Source organism: Haplochromis burtoni, unplaced genomic scaffold (genome assembly GCF_018398535.1).
Source record: "Haplochromis burtoni strain Fernald_Lab_line unplaced genomic scaffold, NCSU_Asbu1 Contig_178, whole genome shotgun sequence".
In the NCBI taxonomy this organism is placed as follows: domain Eukaryota; kingdom Metazoa; phylum Chordata; class Actinopteri; order Cichliformes; family Cichlidae; genus Haplochromis; species Haplochromis burtoni.
The window spans coordinates 512380-533657 of record NW_024582539.1 but is presented as its reverse complement, the minus strand read 5'-3'; the positions used below and the strand labels follow the sequence as shown (position 1 = coordinate 533657).

At 40.3% G+C, this 21278-nt stretch overlaps 2 protein-coding genes across 7 annotated transcripts in view; one reads left to right on the top strand and one right to left on the bottom strand.

Annotated features, from left to right (window-relative positions):
• The window catches only part of zgc:162331 (uncharacterized protein LOC793007 homolog), a 38177-nt gene extending 34044 nt beyond the window's left edge, over positions 1-4133 (top strand). For all 3 annotated transcript variants that reach the window (XM_005942914.3, XM_005942915.3, XM_042225665.1), the window contains 4 exons: positions 1102-1293; positions 1549-1702; positions 1784-1969; positions 2517-4133. In XM_005942914.3, the coding sequence (XP_005942976.1) occupies positions 1102-1293; positions 1549-1702; positions 1784-1969; positions 2517-2850 (866 nt within the window). In that variant the 3' untranslated portion in view covers positions 2851-4133. The remainder of the gene's footprint in view (positions 1-1101; positions 1294-1548; positions 1703-1783; positions 1970-2516) is intronic.
• Positions 4134-6709: 2576 nt separating this feature from the next.
• LOC102299859 (aryl hydrocarbon receptor nuclear translocator-like protein 2) overlaps positions 6710-21278 on the bottom strand; it is a 23358-nt gene continuing 8789 nt past the window's right edge. For 3 of the 4 annotated variants that reach the window (XM_014340278.2, XM_014340280.2, XM_014340279.2), the window contains exons 8-17: positions 20847-20964; positions 19146-19295; positions 16531-16768; positions 13667-13773; positions 13363-13513; positions 13180-13235; positions 12981-13092; positions 12660-12750; positions 10362-10464; positions 6710-9397 (exon numbers count right to left, since the gene is read on the bottom strand). In XM_014340278.2, the coding sequence (XP_014195764.1) occupies positions 9240-9397; positions 10362-10464; positions 12660-12750; positions 12981-13092; positions 13180-13235; positions 13363-13513; positions 13667-13773; positions 16531-16768; positions 19146-19295; positions 20847-20964 (1284 nt within the window). In that variant the 3' untranslated portion in view covers positions 6710-9239. Of the gene's footprint in view, positions 9398-10345; positions 11046-12418; positions 12751-12980; positions 13093-13179; positions 13236-13362; positions 13514-13666; positions 13774-16530; positions 16769-19145; positions 19296-20846; positions 20965-21278 lie in introns of those variants that run through there. The other variant, XR_006054980.1, reaches the window with a different exon arrangement.

Genomic DNA, 21278 nt, shown 5'->3' with positions numbered 1-21278 from the left:
ATATATAAAGTAGATAAATAAATGCAATCATAAAGTGCAGGCTCAATAGAGTTTGTATAATTAAAGATAAAATAAATAAAACTAAGTCTGAGCTGGCTAAATGGGAGTGTTGCATCATATGTTCATTTTTTTTCTATCATTCTTTGCAGCGATGCAAAAAACAAACAAAGAAATGCTTGCATTGCTTTTCTGTAAGCTGCAGTATAAAAATGTGGCACATTTTGTGCAATCAGTGATGCTGTATGTTTACATGAGATTTTCTGAGAGCTTCAAAAATCCCCACAGCACAAGCTAACAATAGCTGCTGTATCACAAGACCTCTCAGAGGTATTTGTGTATTGTAGCATGAGGAAGATAAAAATAGTGCTGCATGCCTCTGCTTTTCTCCATCTATCTCTCTCTGCTAGTGAAAATGGTAATCTAAATGCCCCACCACAGATTGCAGAAACTTGGGAGCAAGCTGTGGTTATGCCTGAAACGAACATGGATAAAGAAGCGGGAAAAGAGGGGGGGGGACATTAACTCTGCTAAAGATGGTCCAGCTATTGGAAAAGACATTAACTCCACAGAAATCAAATGGCACTAATCCATGAAAAGGCATAATGTTGGTTTTAGGAGCTCACACACACTAACTCATGACCTCAGTGAAAAAACCTTTAGAGGGCTCTACTATACTTTTCCTTGCTCGGTCGCATACATATACTGTTATAGGACCTAAAGTTGATATTCCACATGGATAAAGGTTAAAATGAGGTCTTTGTAATGAGCTCTAAGCATCATTTTTCTATTCTAGGCTCTTGGTGTCTTGATGCCTGCTCTGCGGTGTCCCTGAGAGTAGATATCCCTAACATAGTTATCTCTGGCACACCTCTGGCTGTGAGTGCAGCAGCCCTACTCATCCAGCCTTTTGTTTGCGAGGGGCTTTCAATCAGAATAAAGTAGGCTTAAAGGAAGGTGTACCTTCCTCAACTCACTAAACCCAATCTCAGTGCCCCCTTGAGGACTTTTGGAGGGCGCCCTGTCTAACTTAATCCCCTTTTTCTTTAGCACAATGACCAAGTGTTTGGTTGATCTAAGCACTTTTGTCCCACATCCCATCAGGTCTGTCCTGTATGCCTGTCCTGCCACCACGTCGGGGTTCCTTCTACGTGGAAGGTGGAACAGGTGTGTCGATCGGGAGTGCTTTGGCCTTTTGGTGCAGAGATGGATACCAGCTGGTTGGCAGCGACAAAATCTACTGCCATGTCAGGAATGGTAAAGCGCAGTGGAGCAACTACCTGCCTGTCTGTGAAGGTGTGTAGATTTAAGTATGGAAAACCTAAAACTTAAATACATTAGCCCAAAAATTTCTCTCCTGCATTTACTTTTTTTTAGTTTTCACCATTCAAACTTCTACTTTTATAAAAGAAAAAAAAAAGACTCATTGACAGTACACAGTTCTTTTGTGTGCTCAGGGAACAAGTCTAACTGTTCCTCTCAACATGCAAGCAATCAAAGCAAAGAGGAAAGAAGAGAGAACCTGAAGAGTCATTTCTGCTCTCCCAACAGCTATCCCCAGGCCGGAGGACCGTGGACTGAGAGTGGCTGTGCTGGCCTCAGTTGTTAGTGGCATTGTCATCCTCGCCATGTCCCTGTCCTTTCTCATCTGCTGTCTGCAGGAGCGATCCAGCCGGGACCGTTCCAAGAAAGATGGACGGATCAGGTAGGAATGGGGATGGCGGTGCGGAGTTATGTTGGTATCAAACTCTCAAAAACTGATAAATCTCTCCTGTGACCTCGTCAGACGCAGAGACAAGCGCTCCGCCCGTCGCAGCGAGTGCTGGCTGGAGAGAGAGGAGGGCGAATGGGAAGCCTTCCCTCCACCTAAGATCTTCCACCTGTCCCAGAGGATGAACCCCCGTCTTGCTCCAGACAGCCCGCTCTACCTGACGGGAGGCCTCAGTGGATACGAGAACAGAGGATACCAAAGGTAAACTGGCAACATTCACAGGAACCAAACACACAGAAAATCTTTTTTCAAAGTCACTAAAAACAAAATAAACTCAACATTTCTCCCAAATTGTGCCGAGACAAATATAGTAAGTAAGAAGGTTTACCCCTTAGACCTTTATTTTGGATACATGCGACTGATACAAGTAAATTGAACAGGCATGTATTGTGTTATACATGTTAAAAAAAAAAGGGAAATGAATCATGATCATTTGGAACCAGACCAAGACCACTTCCTCTTGAGGGTCCTGGTGGGGTTGTTTTGATCTGCACTTGAGAGCAATTACGGTGTGAAAACACTCACTAACGGTTCTGTGTAACAACCATCTGCTGAGTCAAGTTAAACTTGGGTTATTTTATAGTTGTAGCCTTTCTATAATTCCTGACATGTTTCAATAAACCAGTTGTTTGTTTCGATCTGTACTTTAATCTAATCTTGAAGTGAAGCCTTAGCCTAACGTGGATACATTTCATATGAGTTCTCTTGTTTGTAATAACAGATGGCTTATTGTGCTTCTGTCTTTCAGGAGTCAGGAGAGTCTGCTGAAGGCCTCCATGCCCGGGCTCTACCGCTCCGAGTCTCAGCTTTACCCACATGTTGTCCTGCAGAGGGTCCCAACGCCGACTGCACCGTCCGCTCCGACTGCTCCCTCGGCTCCTCTCTACCTTCACCTCCCTGACTCCTCTTCTGCCGCTTCCTCTCCCGCCCACACCATCCCCCACAGCCAGCCACACGGCATGCCACAGTACCCCACCCCAACATATCCTCCAAAACCCAATGTAGTGCCAAACTACCACCACCCAACACCGGCGCCCATCTATCCCAACCCCAATCCAACACCACAGAGGCCATGGCAGTAAGCTACGTACTTCCGCTTCCATTTTTTCTGGGCGTTGTGGTGCTCCTACTGAAGAACGGGCATGTTCAGAGACACATGAAGTCTTTTTACTCTTTCTTATCCCAGTTTTCTCCCACAGAGGTCTGCCAGTGCCAATAATCTAAAGCAGACGTGTAGAAATGGACATGCAGCCAGCGTAGAAGCTCCCCTTTGTTGTGCATGCTTGATGGACTTCTCAGTTTGGACTGAGCGGGAACCTAACAACTTTTTTCCCCTTGATTCTCACTCAGATGAAGCTATGTTACCAGCAGGGGGAGACTGGTGGAGAAAACCCTGCTTTTGTTTAACAACCACCAGATCGTCATTACTGAAACCCGATGTAGCCTAGCAACAAAGGGACACAAAGAGTTGTTATTTAGATTCCACTAATTTTGTTCATTGAAGGAAGACTTTGTTTAGGCAGCTCTCAGAAATGTACATTTTAATAGCTAACTGTTTAGAAATAATCAGCCATCATCGCACATATTATTCTCTTGAGCTAAATAAATTGACAAATATATATTTTTTGACATATCTTCTTGGAATCACACCCATCTTTTTACCAGAGCCATGTGTGATGTAATGAAAGCAGCTCTTGTTAATACACTGAGGTATTTTCCCACAATGAATGGGTAAAACACAGTAATGAGGGCTTTTATTGGCAGCAAGCGCCGTTGTAGCAACCACTGAGCAAAGCCAGCTTGTGTGGATTTAACAGCACACTGGCTATTGTTAATTCACATATCCTTTCTTTCAACACTGTTAACTACTTTTAACTTTTTCTTCTGTCTGTGTCTGTTTATGTTTCCTTCTTGCAGCTATTTGTGTAGTACAATAAGAAAATTAATAAGAAAAGCTTTAGTGATCAGCACTGTGGCTGGTGAAACATTCCAGCGTGGTTATTCTGGGGACGCTTGTGGGTTATAAAAAAAAAATCATCACGTTATAATTAATTCTATGACAACATATTTAATTTTATGAAGATCTTTTGTGCAATGTTAGTGAAACATGAGGAAGTCAGGCACACTGAGTCTGCAGTGGGTGGAGATGCTAAACCTTTATTGTTCCTTTGAACTGTTTAAATGCATTTAAATCATAAACTCTGTGCAAGGCCCATTTACTTTTATTTTTAATAGAACACTAATAAATCTGCACTTTAAACCTTTTTTAAATGGCTAGTCTTTTACTGTAAACTATTTGTATAACAACAGGACTGCCATAAATGCTGAATAAAGAGAGTTCAATATGTTCAGTATGTGTTTTAAGAGTTTGTCAAAAGGAACGCATGGTCAGAAATGATTACAGACCCAATTCATCACTGTGTCCGGGCAGCTGAAAATGACAAGCTGGCCTACATTTTCAGCATGTTTTTCACATTCAGCAAATCACAACAGTTTCCTCAAGACACTTTATGTTGTAAGGTTAAGACCTCACAATAATAGAGAGAAAAAACCCAACAATTAAAAAACCCCTATAAGCAACACTCTGTGACAGTGGGAAGAAAATCTCCCCTTTAACAGGAAGAAACCTCCCATAGAACCAGGATCTGGGAGGGGCAGCCACCTGCCACGACTAACGATAACTGGGGATCTCTGATGATATCATGAAATCTGGTACATCGCTCATACCATCTTCCCAACCTTGGGTGTTTTTGGAGGAAAGGAAACCCTGTCTGTCTCAAAGGTAAAGGCAAAGGTAAAAGTTTACATAGCCACAAGTCCACTAACTGGACATTTGATTGCAACTAATGCAAGACCAAGATTATTACACCCCCCGGGCTTTTGTGTCAACACGATGAAGTGTGACTTAGGTTGGGACATCATGTAAAATCCAACCCCAGAATCTACTTCACTACATTCAGATATCTGTAACAGCTTTACAGAGCTGGCACATGCTGCAACGTGGCTCATACTTTCTGAGGTAAAAACAAGGTCTATGACTCAATCACAACCTTAGCACTCACAAACTCAAAGATTTTGAGCTTATTCCATCAACTAAGCTTTAAGCTCACAAGACCCTTTTTGCATTTAGAAACTAAAAAGAAGTAGCTGTTTCCCTAAAGGCCTTGGCGATGAAGAAAGTTCCAAATCTGCAAAAACACAAAGTATGTTTTGACACTGTTAGAAACTACAGTCACATTGCTACTTATACCGTTTACATTCTACTTATGCACAGCAAAGTTTCAAAGTGTCCTAACAGGTGATATTAATTAGGCCTAAAAGCGTTTTGTCCCTTGGCGCCCTAAAACATACTAAAGTGGGTATGTCATGTAATCCATGTACATCCAGCTAACTTAAGAATACTTACCAGGAGAGAGACATCAAATTTTTCCAAGTGTACCATAAAAAGAAGACTTTAGGAGAGCAAGCAGAGAGAGTTCACCACAAGATCAGCCCATACCAGAGGTTAATCTTATAGAAGATCAACCTATACCTATACCATATGAAAAGAGGAACATCTGCTGAAAAAATGTAACAACTGCAATCCAGTGTTTTTGTTTAAAGCCTCGATTTAAAGCAGAGTCTTAGCTTTGGTTGTGTTGTGATTATTATATTTTATATTCTATTATATTATCCATCCATCCATTCGCTTCCGCTTATCCTTTTTCAGGGTCGCAGGGGGCGCTGGAGCCTATCCCAGCTGTCATAGGGCAAGAGGCGGGGTACACCCTGGACAGGTCGCCAGTCTGTCGCAGGGCCAACACACAGGGACAGACAACCATTCGCACTCACATTCACACTCACATTCAAACCCAGTGACAATTTGGATTATCCAATCAACCTATCCCCACAAGCTGCATGTCTTTGGACGGTGGGAGGAAGCCGGAGTACCCGGAGGAACCCACGCAAACACGGGGAGAACATGCAAACTCCACACAGAAAGACCCCGGCCTGATGTTGGAATTGAACTCAGGACCTTCTTGCTGTGTGGCAACAGTGCTAACCACTGTGCCACCGTGATAAATAAATTTTTATATTATATTATATTATATTATATTATATTATATTATATTATATAAATCTATTGCAGAGATGAACATAAAAAATGAACCAAAACTAGCTATATTGTAATCTAAGGTTATCTTGAAGTTTAGGCATTGACAGAAAAAAATAGTTGCCATTTATAAGAATCCCAGTGTTAAAGGAAACAGGCTTCTTGTGTCCGATGTTCATATTGAACTGAACCAAGGTTGAACATATCTAAATCTGCTCCTGTAAGCCAAAACTGCTCCTAATAGTATAATATTAATGATTATCTGCTTTTGTTCTGAGACAACATCTATATGTCACACAAAAATTTTACATTTTTTCTAATAGTTCATTTCAATTTGGTGCCAGTTGTCTCCTACACAGCATATGGTAATAATGTTGTTGGTAATTAATATTTTTATAAGTAGTAGTTGACATGTTATATAATTAAATGTTATACATAACTGTAAATTAATGTGTTACATAAAAATTTCTCTATATTAAAAATAAAAGCTGTTCTTAAAAATTGAGCATAATTTTCCATTTTCACATCCTCTTTTCCTTATTGGTTGTTTTCTTCATTGTTTGCTTCCTCTTCTTTGTAAAGCAATTATTTTAAATGTCTAATGGAATAACTCTATGGATAACATGACATCATTATCTGTGTTGTTTGTGAGATTTGACTCCTTTTGTAAGTGTTTGTATATTAATATTATTTTAAAAATGAATTAAATAGTTCACTGTCTTCACCATATTGGCAAATTCATGCTTTAAAAACTTTCGAGCATGGATGTAATTACTGTGCGAAAACCATTTTGGCACTGGTATCAGATAAAGACCTTAATTTTAAAATGAAAAAAACTGTTGGGACAATTACTTAAAAATGCTCTTTTACTGACAAAGTCTTCCCCCTCGGCTCTGTTACAGCAGATACAATGACAACAGTTATCACATACAAACATCAGACACTTTGTCTTTGATAGCAGGGCATGTTCATCATGCTTCAGTGTCCATTTCACATGGCACAGATGGCAAAAGTATGTGGTGAGTTTTCCTTGTAAAGCCAAAAAGAGCGTCTTACTCATGACTTCCAACTGAACCCCGTCAGATGCGACATGCATTCAAGGCAACAGAGTCACATTATACTTTCAAGATTTGAGGAACCAGTGGTATAACCAGACTCTACATGAGCTATACTGAGGCCAGTCACTGCAAATTAAACTAAAATTCACCTTTACTTTCACTCTTGTAACCTCAGAGTAAGCTCGGTAACGACTGTGGCTACAGCTCTTGCTCAAATCTAAACGTCCGCTTGCATTCTGACCTCTGACAGCTAATGACAGTATATCTGAGCTACCTACAATGTTGAGATTATTCACGAGTGGCTCTACTACACAAATATCACAGCTCATTTCTATGCTGATATTCTGGGGCCAAAACAAAGGAAATCTGTCCTCAGAATCCTTTGGCTCCTCAAAGGAGTTCATTGTACAAGAGATCACGTTAGCACGTCTCTGTTAACGGGCAAACACTACAGCCTGACTTCAACTTCATCCTTTAGTGTTAATTCATGATAGAAACATAGATTTTACCAGCTTTATGTTACATACTGAATATAAACACCCTTGCATTTTGTTTTCTTTGTGTTCGCTTTTACTTAATCTATGGATTTTTACAAGGAGGCCGTAATCACATTTCTCTAAACTGTAAATACATGACTGTGATTTGTAAAGTCACACTTCCACATGATATTCTTTCCATACAACTTTGTTTTGTGTGGTTAAACTGTTAAATGTGAAGCTGATTTATTACTAGGGTTTAGCTTCTTCCTGTTAAATGAGAAACCAGGTGGTCAGACATTTGATACATATGTAAGAAATTTATAAAGACTACAGAGTCTACCATTCCTACCATTCATTCAGCAATCAGAACTGTAAACAGTATTCAATATTCAAGTATTTATTTTAATTAAAAATAGTCCTGAAGTAAAGCGTTCTCCTTGAAACACATTCCCTTCGTAGGTCCTCGTAGCATTAGCGATCCTTGCTAGTAGCCCCATCGCTAGCTAATTGTCAAAGTTGGAATCTGTGTGTTGATTGTGCTAGATAATAATATGAAACCTTTTAACCATATTATTGTTATAATTCTTTGATTGTCTCTAAGTGTAAACCAAGCATCTTTGCTCATGTGGTCCGATTAGGTGACAAAAGTGCTCGGCTAGCTCAGCAGAAGCAAAAATCAGACACACTTCTGGATCATTTGTGTATACAAATGATTAGGAATGAACACAATTTCTTTTAAATAATACAGTACGTGTGATTCAAAGCGCTGGGTGTCTTTGGCAATCTCGCAATTCTGATAGTCCATTATCACATACAGCCCATGATCTGCATGTCCCCAGCAGTGTCTGTTGTCTAGTGTCTAGTTTGTGTTGTTTTCTTCACCCCATTACTGCCACTACAGGTTTGTGAAGTGCGATGGAGAATGAAGAATTCACAAAATACTTAAATAATACTAATTAAGCAGTAGGGGTTTGTTTTATAGAGAAACTACAAGGTGATTAACTTTTTTTCTCCTGCAATTACGATCTTACAAAAATTTGGCATTTGTGAATCACTGCAGAATTTTAGGTAACAGTATTTATATGTGACACAGTGTTTTTAACTCACCCCACACTGCGTGGCTGTGCTGGGCATGTCCAAAATGAAAATTAGCTGAACCAGTAGTTGTTCAAGGACTGAGGTGCCCTGATTTGTACATATTTAGCTGCAGTTTTTAATCAAGGAGCTAAAACGGACACATTCTTTTTAACCTTCTTCAGCAATTTACTCATCAGTTTTTTCTTTTTTCTTTTACTTTTACTTAAAATGTGTCTGATGGGAATCTTTAACATACGATAAAAAAAATTGAACAATCAGACAATGTATGAAAAACAAGTCATTCCTAAAACTGTACCAAAGGTTCCACAAATGTCAGTGTTTGAGGTTTCTGTAGCAGCACTGCACATTACAGGACTTCTATGCTCCTTCAGACCTCGGTGGCCTTGGTGACTAAGGGCAGCAGAGCAAATAGATTTCCCTGCTGTTGAAGGTCTCGTCTCCAACCCCTATTCAGGATGCACAAGTGTTACTAAGGAAGACACTGTATCACCGCAGGCTCCAAGGGATCTTCAACCAGACCTTCTTTCAAGCAAAAACGAAGTACCCGCAGGCTAATCTCAGTCACAACACTTCCTGTACACTTCCTGTTCAGCGGTCCTCAAGTCTGACATGTTGTGACTTTTGGTACAAGTCCTGTAGGTTCAATTGTGCAAGGCCAGTTCAGGTATCAGGCAGATCAGAATTAACTGAACTGCCTAGTTCTCAGCTGTGAGAGAGAGCGAGGCCAAGAGTCTGAGCACCCTCTAGAAAGGCCAGTGTAAATCCTCCAACTCCCCTGATTGACCCATGTTCACGTCCGTCTCCAGCAAGCTCATGATGACCGCCATGGCAGCCTCGTCGCTGCTGAAGCTGCTCAGGCCTGGCACCACCATGCTGTCCAGGTCCAGCTGGGCGGGCTCGCCTGAGTGAAACACGAGCAAAACAAAAAATGAGATCTGAGAAAAAAATAACACCTTTAACAGTGTCCAGTAAGCGGAAAAGAACAGAGTGACGTCAAGTCAAGCAGCCGGAGCCTGAGCTTCAGCAGTGATGGGCTGGAATTGTTCCTACAGTACAACTGCTGTGGGAAACAATATTTGCTGTCTGGACTGGTTTACGCTGCTGTTGTCTTTAAAAATGAAAAAAAAAAAACCAACAACAATCTAGCACATGGCTCTGTGTCCAGCTTTTATTTATTTTATGTACTTTTATGTGCCAAAGCATCTCTAAGCAACGTTAACATAATTTAATAAGTGATGTAAGTAACATAATGCATAGCTTTAAAATAATAATAATGAATAATATGTTACTCTTTTTGAATAATGACCAAAAATCTCATCAATAATTTTAGTTTGCTCATTTTTTCTAATTAAAATGCTAATTTTAAAGTAGCATTAGCTTGTGGGAGCTGCTAGGTTAGCTGGTTTCAGTTAGCTTCTTTTGCTTTGGCAAAGTTACAGAAGACACTGGCTTCAGCTTCACTGCTTTAGCATCCTTTTTTATTCTAAGGAAAGACAGAGGCAAAATCATTGGGAAGTGAAGTGATGAAGCTTCAGTTCAGAAACTGTTACATTTTTTAAATGTGTCACTCACTGACTTTACCTCAGTTTTGTGCATGTGTATACAGTATATTCTGCTTTTATGAAGTTTATCCATAAACTGCAGTTGTATTGCCTAAATTTGGATTGCTTGCTTACATCTTTTCTTGGCCTGCAGCTGTGAAATCACGAGTGGGACGCACACCATAAACAGCCGAGGTATTTACTAATACAAAATATAAAGTGGTGCTCAGTTACTCTCGTCCTTCACTGCAGACTGCAGTACAGGAAAAAGAAAAGACAGAAACTGTTAACAGAGTGTATTTGTGATGGTCTTGCTGGCAGTACCTGCGCTTTCAGAAGTTGAGCTGCTCGTCCCTGCTGCCGTCCTTGAGTCAGACTGGGACTGTGACTGTGATGAACTGCCTGCTGCGTCCTCCCTGCAGGATGCCTGCAACAAGCCATTATACATTAAAACAGCGTGCAGGACCCTGCGCTTCACCTTTCTCCACTGAAGTGTGTAATTAAACTCAGGAAAACAAGCTGCTTTCCTCTTTCTCACACACATCTCCTCCTACATTTGAAGAGTTTCTTGTCTACGGGGATGATGATACACCTTGTGAGGATGCTGTGGTGGAAGTACAGTTCAGAGCTTTGCATTATATAAAGTAATGGCATACTGACAAATCTTGATACTTTAGACAATTATAAAAGTGTTATTGTGAATTCAATCACAATATCGGACCTCCCCATGTCACCATCCAGCCATCTATTCATCCATTTTACAAACTGCTTATTGAATTTAGGCCCACTTTAGGCCACTAAGTGGCCAAGCATGCAGGTTTATTTACTCTGAGAGAAATGCTGAAGTTGCCAGAGGAAGCACAGCGAGTACGTCCAAACTCCATACTCAAAGGCCTTAGCCAACCACGAGGTTCAAACCAGGAACCTTCCTGCTGTAAGGTGGCCCCCATTAAAATGGCATGTTTATCCAAATTTCCATAAAATGATCAACCAGAATGAGAAATACTCCTAATTAGAGATGGACCGATCCGATATTACGTATCGGTATCGGTCCGATACTGACCTAAATTACTGGATCGGATATCGGAGAAAAATAAAAAATGTAATCCGATCCATTAAATATCACGAAAGCACCTCACATACGCCGTAACTCACCTCAGAACGTTAGCACGTCGGAGCAGTATGCATCACGTGATAGAGTGGCTGTGGCATGCGGGACCTGTCGGTGGTCTGGATAGCATTTGGAGCTTCGCTAGCAACCTGGCATTTCATCTCCGACAAAGTTATCCCCGAGAGAAGTAAAGCAAGTGTGTAAGTCCATCTCTGAATCTTTGTAAAGCATTCCTGCGTTAAGCTTAACGAGCGACTGCCTCTCGCTCTCCGGCTGCTACTTCAATCGTGAAACTGCTAATGATCAGCTGATCGGCTTTTCTGTCGCGAGTCTCTCTTGTTTGTTTTTGGTCCACTTTGCCCAGAAAGAGGAAACCAGCGGCTGAACAACAGCAGCACGTTTAAGCTTGATAAGCTGTTGTTACAATTTATTTAATATTACTTTCTACACCAGGATCTTTTTCTACGTAGCTGACGGCTGGTAACTGTGCAGGGGCGGATCTAGCAAAGTTTAGCCAGGGGGGCCGATAGGGCATTAACAGGGAAAAGGGGGCACAAAGACATACTTTTCTTTCTTATTCTCATTTAAAATGTCTAGCTTTTAATAAATAATTATCTGACACCCAAAGTTTTAATTTGATGTAAAATGAATAGAAGTCAATTACTGTATATAGTAACTATTAAGTCTAATATATATACCCTAGTAAGCTATAGTACTTTTTCCTTTGGGAAGGTACCATCTGTGCAGTCTGCAATTTTGTTGAAGAAAGATGTTGAATCTATTTAATATTTCTTGAAAAATAATTGATTTCTGTGCATTTTTTTTCACACTGCATCAAATTAAGGTTGATTACGTCGATTAAGCATCATGAGGTGGAGCGTGAGGGGTGGTTCCCTATTTTTTATTTATTTATTTTTGTTGTTGCTGGGAGTTGGAACCCTATTAGTTAGGTTGCTTAATATTTACGCTAAGTACTCTTTAAAATACCAGAATAGGGAGGATGGTGTAGGTTTAAGTTTATTAGATTGATCAGTATTGCTGAACTATGAAATATTTTTTTTGTATACAGGTATAACAGAATAGCTTTAGTGTAGTTGTTGTTTTAAACTTGAGTATGAACTTATACAAAATGCAGCAAGATATTTAAAAAAACAGTTTTGTTGATTAAAAAACACTATATCGGATTCATATCGGTATCGGCAGATATCCAAATTTATGATATCGGTATCGGTATCGGACATAAAAAAGTGGTATCGTGCCATCTCTACTCCTAATGTTTCACCGGAAAACGAATCGCACCATTCCTCCAAATCCAAACAGTAAAGATTCAGGATTTCAAAAAAAAAAGTGCCAGAAGTTCAAAAAAGGGCAAAAACTTTAAACTAAAGGATGAAATATGATGAATAAATTAACCCCCAGCGCACACCAAGCAAACTGATTCCAGTTGGTGCTTCATGGTTACTGTTAGTAACAGTGGGGAAGTTGCCTGTCCTATGATTTAGGTCACTCACACTCCTGCTGGTTTGTGGGGACACCAGTGGACATTTCTCCTGGGCTGGGCCAAATGGACTCGAAGCTCCGCTTGATGGAGATGAGTTCACCCTGTCAAAAAAATTATAAAACATTGGGTCTTGATGCATGCTCAATCATCCAGGTAAGTAAAACACTGGATTTATCACAAACGGGGTTTCAGTGTTATTCTGGATGTTTTTGTACCAAATGTTCAGATTTATTGGAGCATCTATCAGAAAATATGACGCCTTTCTATGAAGAAAAGCAACATGATTTTAAATTCATCGAGCCTTGACAAACAGAGAGTTGACAGACCGTACCTGTAGGAGTCGATGAGCTCATTTGCGATTTGGGTCCCTATGCTGCCAGCGTAGATCATTGTGCCGGTGCCACTGGAGAAGCCGGGAATTACTGGTATTTGCTTTATGTCGTCTTTTAAGGCAGGAGGACAAAAAAAAGCTCAGACAAAAAAGACACATGACAGCACGGTGAATACACGGCTCTGTGTGCATCTCTTACCCTGGAGTGCCTTTGAGCTGCCTGCTTCCTCCTCATCTTTTGTGTGACCGGGCCCCCTGTTGGTGCAATGGAGTATTTTAACTGCTTCATCCAGAACAGAGTTGTATTAAAAGCTTTATTACGGCAGCACGGTGCATATGAAAGAGCAACAATAAAGTTGAAACGACAGCAATTGGTACTTACGAAATAACCCTATTTAAAGACACGATAAACTCAACTTCTTTGGTCCATGGATTTGTGAAACTAAACCACTGACTTTGGAGGGAGACGTAGGAGCCGTATTTTGTTTTAAACTTGTAGCACTGTGTCTCAATCTTCTCTTTGCTTCGAAGCACTGCCAAGAGATTTGACACGTCATCACAAAGCAAAGTGAAAAAAGTCACTACAAGCGCTTTCCTTTTCTTTTCCTTCTGACCTGAAGACAAACTGAGCTACAGTTATTTTAGCATAGATTCAGTTTGGCATCAGTTGTGGCTTTGCTAATTACCTTGCCTGTGCTTTCCTGCAAGGTGCTGCAGGTCATCTTGGTGAAAGTACTCATAGCAGGATGTGCCGAGAACTTCCTGCGGCAAATAACCAATGACGGTTGTGGCTCTGAGGGGAAAAAAGAGAGGAAAAAGATGGAGTTTAGTGATTCTGGTCTTGCTTCTTTCACTGCCTCTCAGGATTGTGCCAATTAAAAATAGTAGAGGGAAATGGAACCAAAGCAAATACAGAATAGATAACACTTCACAAAAAGGGACACGAAAATTTGCTTAGTCACCTGCAAACAAACAAAGAACGAATCAGGAGCAATCTGATCGCTAACAAAGTCGTTCGTTAGGACTAGAGCTTATAGATTTCTCTATTTAATTATTAGCTACTGTATTTTGCAGTCTAGTGGTATCAGCAATATCCGATAAATTAACATTTTAAAAAGGAGAAATAGGAAAAAAAACAACCTTCAGCTATGATATGAATGTTGGCATTACACAGTTTGTCCACCATAGGGCACTGTGCCACTTCCCTGTTGCCAAGATGTGTTTCAAATACTACAAATACAGTGATCAACTGATCGGATCAGAGCTGGACAGAGTGTGGATGAATGTTAGGGGAATGTTATGTTTTGTACATCTGGGCGGGAAAAAAAAAGCAACCTATTAGATTCCTCAATCACCTATAACCAGTATAGGCACTGGTCTTAAAAATCCTTTATTGGATAGGCTGTAGTTAATACTTTCCTAATAGCTCCAGATCCAAACCCTGCACAAAACCCCTCCACTAACTATTTATTCATTAGCATGTTCCTCTTTCTGTGCTGCCAAAAAGAGTCATGATTCATAGTTACTGTGGAGGATCTACTGTGTAACAGCACACAACTTAAACATTACTCAAAAATTACCAACTACTTTTGTATTCCAGGGTAACAATGCAGTTACGCGATAATTGTCTTTACAATTATTGCCTTGTTGAGACTGTAATCATCATATTTAGATACTCATATTCAGTTCACCTGTGCCTAAAATTCAGAGCAAGTAAAAGTAAATTAGAAGATAATAGAAAGAAAAGATACGGTTAGACGGAGGTCAACAAAGCATCAGAATAGAAAAATTAAGCAATATGCCTCGAAAATGGACAACAAAACAAATGAAAAACAGAGTAGAGAAACGGGCGTCTGTGTTAGTGTCACAACTGGAAGAAATGGGCTGAATGACATGTGATTACATCCAGAAAAGCTTAAAAAATAACTGCAGAAAACTGGGTTACAGTGACGACAGAGACGGGGTGATAGTGGATGAGTGGATGAAGTGGATGTTCAGTGATGAATCACAAATCCACATTAGTGAAGGAGATGATGCTGGAACCTCTGTGTGGTGCTGTTTGTTGGCGATACAGTCCATTTTATCTTACCACAGAGCAAAGACTGTTAAATCCTTTTTTCAGGAAAAACTTAGGGGGCCAATAACCATCCTGCAAAGCTGATCTGTCACCCACTATCTGAGAAAAGACTAACTGTGATTCTGGTCATGACTTTTCCTTTGCTTCATGTCTAAAAAAATGCTATTAATAATGTCATTTAATGTATGTTTCATGAAACCAAAATATTCAGCCATTAAACACATATGGGTTTATGTCATATTTGTGGATGGTTTATTTGCTACATTGCAAATAAATCTGACTGAAATTGATTGGAATTTTGGATAATATGTAATAAATAAATGGTTACATTTTGATCAGGAAGGCTAATGAAGAAACAGGGAGATTAGCTTCCAGACAGTTATGGACTAATTCATACTTGACACGCCACTGAAATAGCATATGTTCATTTCATTCAAAAACAGTCGCTTTAAGCTCCTTTAAGTACGATTAGGATCCTATGATAATACAGAGAAAACCTCAACAGTCACACAACCCCATATGAGCAAAAACTTGGTGACAGCAGGAAGGAAAAACTCCCTTTTAAGAGGAAGAAACCTCCAGCAGAATCAGGCTCAGGGAGGGGCAGCCATCTGGTTGGGGGTGAGAGGAGGTAGGAAGACAGATCAAAGACACACTGTGGAAGAGAGCCAAGCCAGAGTAATTAATAATAGTAATTAGTAATAACTAATGATTAGATGGTGTATAAACATATACAGAGCAAAAAGAAGAAGCAGTCAGTGCCTCACAGGCACAGCAGTCTAGGCCTATTGTAACATAACTAAGCAAGGGTCACCTGATCCAGCCTGAACTATAGTTTTAAGTCTAATCTTGAAAGGAGAGACAGTGTCTGTCTTCTGAATCCAAACTAGCAGCTGGTGTCACAGAAGAGAGGCCTGACAGCTGAAAGCTAGGGTACTTTTAAATACTCTAGTAAGTATTCAAGTAAGCCAGCAGTCAGTCAAGGCTCTGCCAGGGTGATATGGTACTTTGAAGTAGATGTTGGCTTGTTTTATAGTAAGTATTCATTAAGGCATTCCTGATTCGTTCTTCGGCAACTAAGAAAGTTTTCACCTCCCTTATCATAAAGTGTTAGCATAGTATAAATAAGCCTCTCATGTAACATTCATCAGTCACACACATGGGTAATTCATTTAATAAAGTGATTCACTATACTTGTGTTGTGAAATTACTTCCCAAAAAATGAGAAGAGATTTTCACGTGATGCCCTCAAGATGCTCAGGTCTTTCTGAGAAACAACGGCAGACACAGAAATGATTATCTCCACTGACAGTTCGACCGACAAATCTCACGCTGCTGCGCTCAGAGGCCTCCACACCACGCAACGCCTCTGCCATTCTTTTCTCAGCAGAACTGCGTGCGCACAACAAATCCATGACTCACGGCGGAAAGATACATAGTGCACATGAATGTAGTTAGAAAGGGGAAACTCACTGTTGATCTACAAAAGTGAACTTGCCGTCAATCGCACAGCGAGTGACGAACTCAGTGGGCTTGACGTTGATGTCTTTGGAAGGCTGATGGGACGCGTGAGAGTAGAGGCGGCACATGGTCACCAGGCACGTCAGGGTCGAGCTTTCCTTGTCGGCGTCGGCCTCCAGCGAGTCCAGCTGGCTGCTCGGCCAGCTCCGCATGTACCCGGTGCAGTGCAGTGTGCAGAATCTGTAAGTGTCTGCAGGTAGAAAACAAGTCGTGTGTATGATATAATATCCTTTCTAGTATTTTTAGATTGTGTTTTGGGTGAACTGTGTATATTTAGTGGCACAGAACATAAAATCAGACCTGGTTTCAACAATCCAGCTTATTTTTCAGGCAACATGAGGAAGCAGCTACTCCTTCAAACGTCACTCCATGTTAGATAAAAACAACATGCTTTAATTCACAGCTGCCGTTACAGCTTACCTGAAGACAAAAATCTACAGGTATTGTTTAAGTTTCAACACGTGGGTTCATATTTGTTTAAGCTTTTTACAGAAAACCAGAAACTGGGTTGGCCAGTTCCTCTGGTTTCAGACAGTAAGCCTGTCAAAGAGAGGTTTGACTTCTGAATTTCTCATGTGGATTCTTTTAAACAAGAAAAAGCAAACATGAGAACACTGCTTAACAGTGTAACTCACAGTCATGTGAACAAGAAATCCCCCCCTCTCCTTTTCATATCAAAGGTTTTATGTATCAGGATATGATTAAAAAAAATCACCAGATCTCAACCCAACTTAAATGCTGTGGCTGTGCATAAACAAATGTCTGCAAACTTCAGTAAACTAAAGTAATGTTAGAAACAAGAGTGCGCCAGAATTCCTCCACAACAATGTGAGACGTGGATGAAGTCACACAGAAAACCAGTGGCTGCTAAAAGTGCTTCTACAAGCTGCTGAATCACAGAGTGTGTTTCCTTTTCCACACACTGCTTCGGCAACCAATAAAGAGCGAATGGGCTTTTTTGCATTATGTGCTGATATATAAAACCACAAAAGTTAAAGAGGGTGTGCTTTCCTCTTCACATGACTGCCTGTGTTTCAGTAATATTGGTACATAAACCAAATCAATGTCACTCAGGAATAAGATACAGCACATCAGAGTTGTATACACTTAAAATAAAGCAGGAGTGAAAGTGAGCCCTGCCTCTCACCTTATGACAGCTGTGATGTGCTTCAGGATCTTCATGATAGTAAATCAGATTGTCAGTTAAGAAAATAGATTGATGGATAAATAATGCTACTAAATAACATTAAAATATTCCTAATTATTTTAGAATGTAAGTGGGAAAATCATACTGAAGCCTACAATGTACTGCAGACTGTAACGCAGCGGTCCCCAACCTTTTTTGCACCACAGACCGATTTATGTCCAAAAATATTTTCACAGACCGGCCTTTAAGGTGTCACAGATAAATACAACAAAACAAAAAATTCATTCATAACACCTGGGAAAAGACCCAGGGAACCCGAGTTAACAATAAAAACAATTATTAAAAAAAATATTGGAAAAAAAAAAGATAAAAACCCTGAAAACCATAAATTTCACACCAGAGCCTCGACTCTCGACTCTGACTCCGTGGCCGGAGGACCGCTGCTGTAACGGACTGTAAGGCAGTTGCTTGGTTTTTCCACTGAGTGGTACCAAAGCTTCATTTTCTGCTGCACAGTTAGCAGAGTTTGACCAGCTACTAATTTTGTGATTACACAATGGCTAACAGTGACCTACTTACTGTGCAAAACAACATGTTTTAAATTGTGGCATCTAAGACTAGAAAAAAAATGTCTTTATGCAGTCATGTTTGTTTCTTTATTTAAGTCACTGTTGATGTGAAAACATACAAGTATCTACAGAATTAGTAGCTTAAGAAGCAGCTCCATAGAACAAGAGAAAATGTGAAGAGAAAAGCCACTCTCATCCACTCTCATCCACTCTCCCCCAAATTTTAATAAGATAATTTCTTTACTTCCCCAACATGCAAACTAGACAAGGCAAAAACACTAAGTTCACTCCATGTGCTTGATTTCCTGCAGCTGCCTAAATTTTGGCCTCATTGCTTACAGACATATTTAAATATATATATATATATATATAGATGTGTATATATATATATATATATAAATAAAAACATATCATATATTTTAATTCATTTTATTTTAATATATAATGTTTTTGGTAGGCATCTTCAGACCTCTTCCTCATCTCTTTAGCTCTGTAGGACCAGGACTGAACCTGAGCGTTTATACAAAGTGGAACAGTTTCAGTCTATTCAATAAATAACTCACTCAGGCTGTTTCTCGCAGCTGAATCACCTTAAGCGCTCTCATCAGAGCAGCGCAAGATAAATAAGACACTCCAAAGTAGCTCTGTCTGAAGCTATGAATAGAGCCAGTGTGTGTGTGTGTGTGTGTGTGTGTGTGTGTGTGTGTGTGTGTGTGTCTTCACTGAATCTAAATTCGATAAGCAACAATATTAGACTGGTGCAGTTGCTTGAGCCTTCATGTTTCACAGCACGTCGATTATTAATTGATACTTCATATCTACACGTCGTGCCACCTCCAGACTGAACCCACCTTTCTTTTTTGAAGCTGTAGGCAGCGAGTGTTTGTCCTCGTGTTTCTCTGTCAGTCGACTGTGCTTCATGCGGCAGAAGAAGGATCGCCGAGCTCCGGTGGTTAAGTGGGTCGCTCTGACAGGAGCATCCACCTGGACCTGAACCCCAGCTGCACACAGAAGGACCACATTCGTGACTGGGACACGTAGTGCTTATTCTGTTTTTCTAAACATCATCTCATACAGACTACTGTGCAAAACATTCAAGCCACCACTCATTACTTTACATTTTCCTAAGAAAATAAATAGCAATTAACTGAAATGTGGAAACTTGCATGAAAATAAAGCATATAAGGCAAAAACAAAGGTTGTTCAGTTCCAACAAGCCTTAAAGTCAATATTTGACATGGCCACCTTTATTCTTCAACACAGCATGAACTCTCTTTTGAAGTCAACCGTCTTTAGTCTTCATGAGCACTTCTCCAGGCTTCTTGATGCTCAAAGCTCTCCTTTAGATGTTGGCTTCCTTTTGTTCCTTTTACTCTTAGGTTGATCCCATACTGCTTCCATAAAGTCCAGGTTCAGGGGAGGCCAATCCATGACTGATAGCATTTTTGGGCTGTGACCCAGGGTTTTGAGTTTATTTTGTATTTTAGTTTTTCTTATGTTAGATTGCATTAATGTTAAGTTCTTGTGTTGTTATTATTAGTCGGGATTTAGTTGAGTTTCAGTCTAGTTTATGTTATCATCCATGTCTCCTTGTTTATGAGTCTTTTTCTGTTTGTCATGTGTTATCATCTCGTCTGTGTAGGTTCCCCTTGTGCGTCTCTCTCTCGCTCCCTCTCTCTGTATTTTGTGTCAAGCTTGCGTGTCCCAGTTCATGTCTCTCCATGTTTCTTTGAAAGTCTTGTTTCCATGTTCAGTGTGTTAAGTTTTGCTTCCCCTGTGGCATCATGATTATTTGTGTCAGCTGTGTGTATTTAAGTCCTCTGTCTCCCTCTGTTCATTGCTGGTGTGTCTGTTTTCCCTCCTCTGATTCCAGGTACCTCATGATTCTGTTCAGCTTACGTCATGTTTACTAGTTACTAATAAACATGACGTAAGCTGAGTTACTCCCATACTCCTGCTCAGAATCATGTTCATGTCTCGTTTGTCATAGTTTCCACAGCCTAGCTTTTCCCAGTTTAGGTTTTAATTTAAATTTTGGCCCTGCTCACTTAAGACCCTACAAAACTCTAGGTGAGACTCAAACAATGAAGCAACCCCCTATGAACAATCACTTGGTGACAGTGGGAAGGAAAAACTCCCTTTTAACTGGAAGAAACCTCCGGCAGAAGCAGGTTTAGGGAACAGCAGCCATGTGCTGCAATCAGTTATAATTGAAGGGAAAACAAAAAAAAGAAACAGAGGAGAAAAGAGACCCAGTGCAAAGGGAGAAAGAAGACAAAAATATAATAACATGCTGCAGTATTGTATAAACAGTGGACACTGAAAAGAGGCGAGTGGTGAAGAAGTGCACAGTGCCTATGGGAGCATTTCCAAGGGATGGTTCAGGGTCACCTGACCCAGCTCAAACTATCAGCTTTAGCAAAAAAGAGAGGAACTGTTGCTCAAGACCATGTTGAAAAGAAATCACAAGAAAGACTGTCTCCTTGGAAGAAATAAGGAAATGAGGTGTGGCTCAAGACATTTGCACAATACTGGAGCTCCGGTGGACTTACTTGCTGCATCAAGAAGACGCTGACGTGGGTACATCTCTGACGAAGACAGCTGTTCCTTCACTTTGTTGATGTCTTTGTGGTGGATGAAATCAAACAAGCTCTGCCCAGTCAGTTCCAACTGTGAATACAAATGTTGTACATCTATTTACTCAGCTTTTTAATGTTTAGTAAATTCAATTTCATTTAATTTTTTACAAAGCACTAAGTCACAACTACAGCGCCTCAAGGCACTTTAGTTGCACTAAGGTAAAGGCCCTACGATAATACAGAAAAAAAAAAAAATCAGACAAGTTCCTTTGAGCAAGCACTTGGCAACAGTGGGAAAGAAAAACTCCCTTTTAAACTGTTAGCAGTCGGACGTACCGCCCACGGGACATTGGATGGTTTAGGGGACTAATAGGACTGCTAAGGGGTTAACAGGAAGAAACCTCC